The sequence below is a fragment of the Rhagoletis zephyria genome, unplaced genomic scaffold, assembly GCF_001687245.7.
Source record: "Rhagoletis zephyria isolate East Lansing unplaced genomic scaffold, Rhagoletis_zephyria_1.1 Rzeph_scaffold_10092, whole genome shotgun sequence".
Lineage (NCBI taxonomy): Eukaryota > Metazoa > Arthropoda > Insecta > Diptera > Tephritidae > Rhagoletis > Rhagoletis zephyria.
This window is the reverse complement of record NW_016167170.1, coordinates 869-12,353: the sequence shown is the minus strand read 5'-3', so window position 1 is coordinate 12,353 and position 11,485 is coordinate 869. Positions and strand designations below refer to the sequence as shown.

Genomic DNA, 11,485 nt, shown 5'->3' with positions numbered 1-11,485 from the left:
AAAAAAAAAAAAAATGGTGCCAACCCTCTTACAAAAAGGTTAGAAATAAAACCTTGATGATTGATGCCCATATTATAATAATTCATTTCAATTATTCAATGAATTTAACTTTTTAACTAGGTCTCGAACCCGCTACGTAAAAATTAAGCTCCAGTGAATACACAAAAAAAGCATCATAGTTCCACGTCGAGAGTTGCGATAACTTGGACTTGCCGCACGCTTAAGCTATAATTCTTCGATGAAAATATCCCTCGATTCGGCACCCATGGGTGGTCAATGGATGCAAATGTGCCCACAAATGCAATTGAAGGACCAAGTACAAAAGCAAATATCTTCACTAGGTGTAAACAACTGACACAACTTTGCTAAGAAACTCTGGAATTTGGCGAAGTTTTTTGGTCTCGGCCTAAACCGAAAAGTTGTGATATCGCGAACGGTAGATTTTTTCGACTATGCGAGTATAGCACAGAAGTATTCTACGTGTAGTTATAAGAAAATTAGCCGTAGAAACCATCGGTCTAAAATCAACTTAGATTTTCCCAATTTGCGTCTTGATTCGATACTCGTCAGAGGCATGAACAACGAAAAAGCATCTGTGAAGTTCAGAATAAAAGCGTGTACAAGCGAAAAAATATTCTATCAACAATGACTTCTGATGTAATGCAGAGCTGGGGTATATGGTCCTGCCCTAGGACATCGCAATGTTAACTGGACCACACGTTTTATATGCATGCTGGCTAATTTTGGAGTACTACTTGACCCTTAGGGAGTACTCTTTACATGCATGCATGGCGTAAATAGTCGCCATTTTTGCAGGGATGATCCCATCTCTGTTTTCTGCTGTCTGCCCTTCTTGCCAATTACAATACCACCGCAGAGAAAAAATGCTCAATTTCGCGCTACTCGCTGCAATCTCAATTTATTTCCCAATTGACTTTGTAGCGTCTGTCGGCGACAGCAAATAATTGCCAACAATAAAATATGTTGCAATTATGCGGCAACTATTTTGCGATTTACCGGCGACAATCTACCCCGTTTCGGTTGAACACAGAGCACACACACACAAACAAATAAGCGAACGAACGCGCGGGCAGTGATTGTCCAGACTAACAAGTTAGCATTCCAATGCGCCAATGGGATTCATAAGGACATCAACACACCGCAGCACGCCAACTCATGTTCAAAGGTTGCCGCGACGGCGCAACAACAGCAATAACAACTTTACAATAATGACAACAGTTGCTGTACTGCTGTTAATGTTATTTTTCAGTTATTTTATTTATTTTTTGTTCCTTTATCATGATTATTGCTGTTGCCAGAGACTGTTGAAATATCCATAGCGTTGACAGTTTACAAGCGATAACAATGTGCGGCACTTAGTCAATGTCCTTGGGCGTGCATATGTATGTCACCAAAGAGTTGGTTGAGTACAATGCACTATAGAGGAGGTGAAGATGAGGCAGGGAAGTTAGTACATAGGAGATTCAAGAGGCAACAGCGAATATAAAGTGAGGTCCAAAAGTTCGTGAGAGAAAATTTTAGTGCGTCATTCCTACAGGGCTTTTGGTAGCTTATTAGTTATGGCATGGGCACAGTAATTAATATGCGAAAAATTACCAAAACACAACCTAACACTAAATCAACCATTTCGCTGTAAATATTGTCATAAAGCGCTCGTTTATTTCATGGCTTGGGAAAAATACACGCTACAGTTATTATTTTCTTCTTTATTTTATTGTGTACGCAACATTACGTTGTTTCTGATTATCTCCGTTAACACGTTTTTTTTTTCTGATGTTCTCCCCATGTCTAGTTTTTGATTGGCCTTGAGCGGCAGTTAAGCGCGAAAAATCGATTTTCAGTTGGTTAAAGATTACTTATTTTTTTAACGAGTTTTTTACTTGCTTCTTCTTAACTTGCGTAAGGTACGACTCACGATAATTTTTTCCGTTTTCTATTTCTCTGACGGTTCACCACCTTTGCAATTCATACAAAAAAAAATCACACTCATTGAGAAGTAAATTTTCATGAAGGTTAGTGTTTTTAATCAAATTATTAGCTAGTCACTAATTTACAATTAATTTTCAAGTAAGGAAACATAAATGTGACTCTTAAGGGTTACCACCCAGTCGGAAAAGTAGTAATGCATTACATGCGCGATAAATAGTATAATGTATTTCTTATGAGTTCTCGATTATATTACTGCTAACTATGTAATCAGCATTCTAATGTATTCAAAAAGTTCCAAAAATTTCATATTACAACACATTCATTTCTCGATGCTAGGTAATGCAAAATTTAATGCCCCACTTTTCTTTGGATATCGCCCTGGGGAAAAAATGCATTTTCGTATGTGAAAAGGGTTGTTTTACTGATTATTTTTTCGATTACTATACATTACATTTTCCCTCTTGGCATTGTTATGTAGTCGTTACAATTTAGTAAAAATAGTCGGAAGAAATTTTATTTCTCTTCAAATAGGAATGCTTCCGAAAAATCCAGAAAAATTTCCAAAGGACCGAGAATTTCCAAACAAAAACTAAACCAAATTTCCCGAGCAATCTCTAAAAAATTGTACGCGTAAATCCAGAAAAATAGGCTAAAAATCCTTAAGCCTCGAAAAATATTGAGTAAAAAAAACTCAAAAATTGCAGGAATATCCCGAAAAAATCCCAAAATATTTCAAAAATTACTCTATAAATTTCAACGCGTAAAAGCTCCAAAAGAAGTTTCAAAGCTCCCACAAGTTCCTGGAAAAATTCTAAAAAATTAACGTAAAGAAATCTGAAAAGTCATGCAAAAATCCGGATAGGCCCGCAAAGTTGGACACGAAAATCCAGGAAGAGAAGCTTAAACACCCCCGAAAAATGGAAAAAAATAAAATCCCAAAAAATTCCTGAATATCCTGAAAAAATCCCAAAAAGTTTCCGGAATAACCCTCAAAGTTTTGAACGCATAAAGCCCCAAAAGAAGTCTCAAAACTCTAACAAGTTCCTGAAGGAAACTCGAAAAATTTAGCACAAGGAAACCTGATAAAGAGCTCTGCAAAAATCCAGATAGGCCGCAAAGTTAAGCACGAAGAATACCAAAAAGTCCCGAAAAAAATCTAAAAGGCCCGAAAAGTTTTAAATGAAAAGCTTCGAAAGAACTCAAAGAAATTAAAAAAGTGCCAAAAGATCGAAATCAGTCTAAAAAACCCATAAAAATTAATACATCCCGGAAATACCTCAAAAGTTTTCGAAGAAATTCTGAAAATTCAAATAGGAACAATTTCCATTTTCCAGAAAATCCGAAAAACTTAATCTAGGCAGTCCCGAAAGGCAAACCCGAAGAGTATTAAAGGGTCCTTAAAAAATTTTAGAAAAAATTGCCGAACGTCCGCAGCAAAAAAAATAAATGCGAAAATGTCCGCAAAAATTTCAGAAAAGATTCCAAAAGTTTCCGAAAAAATCCGGAGGGATCAAGAAAAATAAAATAGCGTCACGAACAATTCCAAAAATGGATGAAAAATTGAGGAAAGGACCCGAAAATCAAACACAGTATAAATAAAATAAAAAAATGTCCACAGGGGAAAATCCCAAACAATCCCGTTAAAAACAAAAACGTCCCAATGTAGATAAATTTTGAAGAATCCCGGAGAAATTGCAAAAACTCCTGAAAAGCTCTGGAAAGATCTTGAATAAATATAAAGAACATAAATAAGAGATAAGATTTTCCCGGGTATCTACGAGCAATTTAATATCGTCCTCCTATCGCCTAGTAACGATATAAAATCTGAATTGTTGCCACTCTAACAAAGCTCATTTGAAAATTTTTCAGCAGCGGCGGCAGGAAGGAACAGACTCTGTTTACAGCACAGATGGAGTTAACAGTTAAGAGCAAGCACAGCGCAAGATGTGGCTCTTCAGCTTTGCAAACGAACTGCTGCGAAAGCTGGAGAAGAAATTTTTTTGGGGGATCGTTTATGCAGAAGTTGTGAGACTTGCGTCTAAAAACTAATTTCTGGACAGCCCATACGATCTAACCCAAGACCTAAACCTGGTGACTAAATGGGCATCTACCAACATTCACGCTCGCTGTCCAACTGGGAAACAACTGGTCTCATTCACCATGAACTACAAAGTGCACAACACAACACTTCTATTAGTGGTTATCGCCAGAAGAAGAGTCAAATTCGTGATTAATGTTAAGGTTATCTTTGATTTGATATCACCGAGCAATGTATAGGTTGGCGTACAGTCGATCACCTGTTGTCCACTCTTGAACAGATGGGCATCACGTCAGCTCAGCAAACGTAGCAGGCAATTGTAAGGCGCTTCTAGCTCAGCGTTGATCAGTGACAGTCAAATTAGTCCCACTGCACTGATAATGCCGTGTTATTGGCGACGACAGTAAAAATTTATTCGTTCTCTTGCGCGCCCAAGAAGTGACGTATGTAGCCGAAAAGAATATAACCCAAACAAGCAAATGAATCAATAAATTATTTATTTCATTAAATCTTAATACATATTAAATTAAATAAAGTTACATATCAAAAATTTAGATAAACACTTTTAAGAGTTTAACAATAGGAGATATCTAGAGCCTAGCTTTTGTTTATTGTGAACAATAACACGCATCTTTCGTATTCGTCGCGATCCAACCCAAATATTTAGTAACGCGTGTGTAAACGCCCGGCGAATCCGGCCTAGCGCAACCAAAACCGAAAGATACGATACCAGCCAGGCTGTAGACACGATCACGCACAACCAATGGACCACCGCTGTCACCCTATTTAGAGAAGAAAAATAGCAAATTTATAAAAATAAAATTAATTTTTAATAAATCAGAAAAGCTATGAAGAGGGAGTATGAGAGAAAGAAAGAAGTTCGAAGAAGAAGAAAGCAGACGAGGTATAAGTAAAGAAGAATAAAACGGAAGGAGAATGAAGATGTGTAAAGCGAAAATAAAAATCAAAAACAGAAAATTAACAAAAATAAGAAGAGGTAATGAAAGGAAAGGAGAGGATAGAAAGCAAAGAATCAGTGAAAATTAACTTATTGAAAATACTCATTTTAGCGCTCTCTTTACTATGTGCTTTTCTTTTTGGCACTAAAAATATATATGTATAAATTTCGACAATAAAAGAAATCAGTTCATACCACTGACCAGCAAGCATATTTTATTCCCATACCCTCAGGCTATTTTTTGGTCGTTAAAGACATAGACAAGCGATGGGGGAGCTTTTCTCTAAACTCGCCTTTATAAAAACCATACAAAGCTTTTAAAAGCTTCACCCACTATACTCGGGGATTAAGCTCGCTCTTACTGTAAATGATATATATATATAACATAGTGTAAACCGCGACCAGAGATAGCTTTTAATCTGTAAGCGTGCATAGAAATTCTATAGAACGCTTTCAAACCAGAGATGGGCAGAGAAATGTATAGAAAGCTTAAAAGAACTTTGGCCGCGGACAAGGCAGTGCCCATAAGCGTTTTAACCCAAAGTTGGCCAATTCATAGGCACGCGTGCCAAAGCTTTCAAAAGCTCTCTGTACAATTCATATAGGGCAGGCACAAAATGAAAGCTCGCGCTGGCTAACTCTGTTTTAAACGCTTCTTGCCATATTTAAATGTAAAGAAAGCATTAAAAAGCTTCTCCCACAGAAAATTGTTTGGCCGTGATTGATATACATATGTATATACAAGCATGAAAGAGTTTTCCTCCAGCTTACATATGGCTATGAAGAGGCCAATTGTGTGAAAGCTATCTTTGGTCAACAAAGAAAAATATTTGTAAAAAGCTTCGAAAGCGTGCTATGCTTTGGACATCACTGATCCTGATTGCAATCTGCCTTCGTTTCATATGTTGTTACAAAATATTATTGGAATTCCCGTCATATTTACTCGTATCGATAACTTATCAACTTCTCCATTGTTATATTTAAATACCATTTACATACACAATTCCCCACTATGTTATCGATAAGCATATCTATAAATTCGAATCAATCTTTTTCCTCGTGAGTTTTAATTGAAATATCAATTAAATTATTTCCTTGAGTTATCGATATTAGTAATCAATATGTATCGATATATATAGTATTCTCGAAATATCTTATTGATGAAGGTTTAGATGTAAATTATCAGTTTTCGTAGCAACACTTGGTTCTCCAAATATGTTTCGATGATAGTTAACATCGAAATCCTTCTTGACATATATGTTCATATATCGATAAGGTTAAAAGTCAAAACTTTTCTTTCTAAAATGCTGCAAAGCCTATGAATGCTTAAAAAAAGGGAAAAGTGCAAGAGTAAAACACGAAAGTAGTAAAAAGAGGCTATTTATAGGCGGTTATTCTTTCCAAAACCTTTAGAGTTAAAAAAAAACTTAAACAACCACTCCTTTAATATTCCTTGCCATACTGCTCACCTGACAAGCATCCTTGCCACCTTTACCCACGTAGCCAGCACACAACATCGTACTTTTTATCATATTTTTATAACTTGTCTTACGGCATTCTTCATTTGTTATTACTGGCACATTGACCTCTTGTAAAACGCTCGCGACCCTTCCATCCTGGCTTGTAGTGCCCCAACCAACGACTGTAGCCTAAAATATCAAATACAATTCCATATAAAATTCTTACCTACCAGCTTAAAACTATGTATTCAAATGAATATTTACCTCCTTTCTATGAAAGCTTTGACTGGGATTTGGCATACAGGCGGGTCTAAGTGGATGATCCAATGGCACTCTTTTATCCAACTTCAATAAGCATATATCATTTTCCAATGTGTTACGGTTGTATTTGTTATGTACTTTCACGCCAACAACTCTTCTCGTGATGCCCTTATCTCGCGCAGAACGACTTAGCTCCAATAGATGTACGGTTATTTGATTCATGCTGAGCCCATCGCAACAATGACCGGCAGTGAGTAAATACAAATTGTTGATTAAAGTGCCTCCGCAAAAGACGAAACCTTTCTTGCGAATTTGTCCCGCCCAGGGATGTTTGTTGTAATCCACGCTTTGGCCGCCAACAATGCGTTTTACGTTTGGTACGCCGCAGCCTAGAAGAGTTATGTGAATGGTGAAATATAGTGAGACACAGAGACAGATAGAGAGAGAAAAGAGATTTCGTATGACATCGTGGAAAGTTGTCGAAAGTTGTCAGTGTGAAAATTTCGAAGAGCGGAAATGCAATTTACGAAAAGAGGCGATATGAGGAATTGAAAGAAGATACATAGATATGTATATTGTCATACTTACTGCAAGAAGAACATTTATTGAAGCGAAATTTCTTTGCATCATCATCGGGCGAATCATGATCGTCACCATTTCCACCCAACAACGATGAGAGTATTTGCTCTTTTTGCGCATTAATAATGTCAGTGATGAAATCACCCATTACGCCCTGTGGTGGGGTGGCAAAAGACTCATTATTGCCTGGTGGCTGGTTCGTAGGCAAGTCACCGATGAAGTCACCCAATACGCCAGGTGGTAGTGTTGCAGATGAATCATTACTTACGGGCCGGTAGTCTATATTCTCTGCAGGTAAGACAGGGATGCGCTGCGGCGGATGCGGGTAGTAGTAGCCGCTAACGGTTGGCTCAGGCAAAGCCGGCTGTGAAGCTAGTGGAGGTGGGTATTGATAACCATTGCCGCTGCCCTCATTTTCCTGCGGCAAAGCAGGATTTTGACTCTTGGGGGGTTCATAAATGTAACCGGATTCCTTTGGAGAGTAGATATTTCGATTATTATACTGGGTAAGTTCTAAGAAAAATTGCTGGAATTTTATTTTTGCATAATTTGTTTTCAGGAGGTATCAAGGAATTTTTTTTTGTAATCTTCCAAATGTGACTGCCATTTAAGTAAGCGTCCTCAAGCTCCGCCGGGTTTGTACCGAGGGAACTGCCACCTCGAGTGGGAGACAAGTATGCGACGAGGGACCCAAAAGTGATTCAATACAAATGCTGATGGCACACTCTTAGAGGCAAAAGAACCGGGCTGCATAGCTCTTCGTGATGGAAATTAGTTAGAAAGCTAATGATTACGGCATATTTACTCAAACCACGATTTGATGCAGTGGATATATGGGCTGACAAATGTAGTATTTTACCACGTTATTGCGCGTGAGTTAACTCTTTCTATCCTATCAACTAGCTAATACTTTAAACGTGTCGTATCGTTTAAACCTCGGCAGGTAATCAAATATTTTCCAAGTTACGTCAGTGTTAATTTGGTAGTATAGAAAGATGACATGCAGCACGTTTAGAAAAAAAAGAGAATCTTATCCCAAAAAATCAGTGCAAATCGGTAAGGAACGTATGAAAAAGCCTCTGAGCCTTATCATAGCTACGCGGAAGTAAAGAAAATAAAAAGTAAATTCAAGAGAAAGGGAAATCATGGCGAAGTTATACGACAAGAAGGGCGGCAGCACTAAATACCGCTACTGGTAGCTAAAGGTAAAATATCTCAATCCAACCCTTTGCTAAGAACTAAAAACAATGAAGGACTCAAACGACCATTATTGGCCCCAAAAACTAAACTGAATTAGAAGGTCCGGAGCTGTGACTTATGAACACTAAAACTGGAGTATCTGAGGCAGTACAACTTTGATAAATTACCTTTTACCAAAGGGGAAATACCAAAAATAGTTGAGCTGCAAAGACCAGAGAACTAATTCGAGTGCACTTAAAAACGAAAGCGATAATAGAACTACATAAATCGAATAAAATTCGAATAGATCAACTGGAACATACGGTAACGATACTTTGGTTAAAGAAATGCCTATATGAAATGAGGAAAAAGAGGGTCTAGTTGCTAATATGGCGATTCTACTTTAGACGACGCGACGAAGAGCACACTTTGTTCTAATGCACACATCCTCGAGAATATAGTGGAGTCAATTCCCACAGATTGTTTAATACTGTGAGAAAACGAGGGAGGAGAGATGTGTTTTCAAGAAAAACAAAATATAGACTTAAAAGCGTGGGTGCGACGAGCTTGAGCTGCTGGCAGGCCGAAAATATGGCAGTTACCTAATGGTTTCAGGACTAAGGCTAGCTCCTCCAAGGAGGAAGATGGAAATTAAGTAGTATACGTTCAGAGTACACTTGAGTTAAGTAGGGAACACTTTTCAACGATTTTTAATGGCGACACTGGTGGTGCATATGAGAAGTGACCTCACGGTGGGCAACGGCCTCTAATTGAAAGGCGGAAGTGCTTTGGTGTCCGGGAGTATATATCACGGCCGTGACGACAACTTTGATGATTCATTAAGCAACTCAGATCGCCCTGCTCGGCAAACAATTATTATATTTTATCTTTCATTTTCTTATTAGTTTTAGGTGGAGGGAGAAGAGGCTGTAGACTTAAAGTACATTGAAGATTAAGTATGTTTGATGTTTCTTTTTAATTTTTTCACATACATATGCCTGTTTAATAATGCAATTTAAGAAAATTAAAAGTCTATACATAGTTCAGCATAGAATTAAAAAGTCAAGTTTTTTAGTCTTAGATTCCCTTGTAATTCAGAGTATTTTTTAACAAAACGGCATTGTTTTTCCACAAAATTTGAATGTAGGTATCACCATTAAGTTAATATTTGGTATAATCTTTTTTTTTTGGTTTTCACTTCTTTAACTCCATTTATTGATAACCCTTCATATTTTGTACTTCCTTTACAGTTTACCGAATCACTCCACATTCCCGTCACACTCACCACTCGGCCAGCACTTAAATGAAGCAGTAGTACTGTCCATATAACGCTCTTTAATTGACACATTTCTGCTCTTTTGACGATTTGACACTTTGCGCCGTCTAAAGCGTTGACAGCCACAAGTACCGCTGGCACACAAAACTTCAACACTCCAAAAGCGAAAAATCAAAATTTAACAATTTTTTTTAAGATCTAACTCGTTGTTTTTTTCTTCAGACCTTCCGCGCAACACAAGGCTCGTAGTTCTACTAAAGAAGAAAGTTCCCTTCAGTCGCTACTTATATGCCAGAGTTCTGGTGGCAAGCTCCTTCTGGCCGCATTTTTGATGTTCACAACAAAAAAATGTGGAATTCTTGCTTTAATAAATTCCAAATTTTGCTATGCTGTGCACTTTATCAATGTCTCTACTTCGTAATTTTCTACTTTTATTTTTTTTTAATGTTGTACACTTATTAAATATTAAAACGTACGAAAAGAATTATTTTCTTGAAGCGCTTAAGGCCAGACGCACATGCCATCAGGTCTTCTGCACAACAAGTGTATCACTTTTGTAGTTGTTGTTATTCAGTGCCGAACGTACCCTTTACTATTTAGACAGTCGTATATTTCTTGCGAATTTTGGTATTTATCATTCCATTTTTTACAACTTTTATTTTAAAAGTCATGCATTTATTAATTTTTTTCCTAATTCAGTATAATTTTTCATCACTTGCTTTTTGAGGCACTTCTGACTGCATGACCCAATTAGCTTTCATAAGCCAGCTTTGTTTTAATCTTTTTAAGAGTTGTATTTAATTATTCCTTCTCCACACTTACACGATTTGTCGCTTCATATTTATCTGTCTTTTTCTTTTTTTATAAACTAGCTTCATTAATATTTATGCTTTTGACTAACAGCGATTTGAATTTCGCAATGAGAAACTAATTAAATTTCTGTAAATCTGTGCAATAAATTAAAGGATTTGATATATCAATTTTTATGTATTGCTTCTTGTTCTTCGGTTTAGAAAAAAAAAATAGCTTTTGCCCGCGGCACCTACCGCGTGATATACGGTTTAACGTTTTGTAATGAAATTTTCTCCATATTTCTTTTTCCTGGGAATTCTGCTATACAAATTGCATCTGAATCAGTCCTTTCAGTATGCAGAACAGCTTATATTTTGTAAATTGTCTTTAAATGTATGAATATAATCTTAGTTTCGTATCCATGCCAAGTGGCTATATTTTAATTAGCAAAAGCGAAAATGTTGCCTCACATTAGGGTGCATCACTATCCATACAAAAAACCATCGGCAGAGTTTTTTCTTTCGAATTATAAAAGCTATTGTTCTTTTTTTAATCTTACATAAATATTTCAGAAAAATATTAAGATTTGCGCGAGCTGAAACGATTTAGAAATACCGCCAAAAATCGAGTTTTTTTAATAATATTATGTTAAAAATTGATAAAATAGTTTAAGCTTAGAAGGTATGTATATAAATGTTTAAAAACTTCATCAACAGAAACAAAATTATGAAATTTTTGGTGGTATTTTAAAATTGGTCTAGCTCAGGCTAATCTTAATATTTTTCCGAAATATTTTGGCGTAAGTCTTAAAATATAATAGATTTCACATCTCCGATGGAAAAAGCATCACCCTGATTTATATTAAGTTTGGGAATGCACCAACTCGCTTATAAAATGTTTTCAAAACAAACATTTGGAGAAACAGCCTTAGTTTGTTTGACACACATACCGGATTTTTCATAAACTACCAGTTAAAAGTCTACTCCGAAATA

At 36.6% G+C, this 11,485-nt stretch overlaps 1 protein-coding gene across 1 annotated transcript; it reads right to left on the bottom strand.

Annotated features, from left to right (window-relative positions):
* Positions 1 to 4,587: 4,587 nt before the first annotated feature.
* Positions 4,588 to 9,941, bottom strand: LOC108376235 (trypsin-1-like). Its single transcript, XM_017632428.1, has 5 exons — positions 9,711 to 9,941; positions 7,256 to 7,718; positions 6,671 to 7,056; positions 6,416 to 6,595; positions 4,588 to 4,770 (listed from the first exon to the last, which is right to left on the bottom strand). Exons 1-5 carry the CDS (start codon positions 9,771 to 9,773, stop codon positions 4,597 to 4,599), a joined length of 1,266 nt encoding a protein of 421 aa, XP_017487917.1. The 5' UTR covers positions 9,774 to 9,941; the 3' UTR covers positions 4,588 to 4,596.
* Positions 9,942 to 11,485: the final 1,544 nt, after the last annotated feature.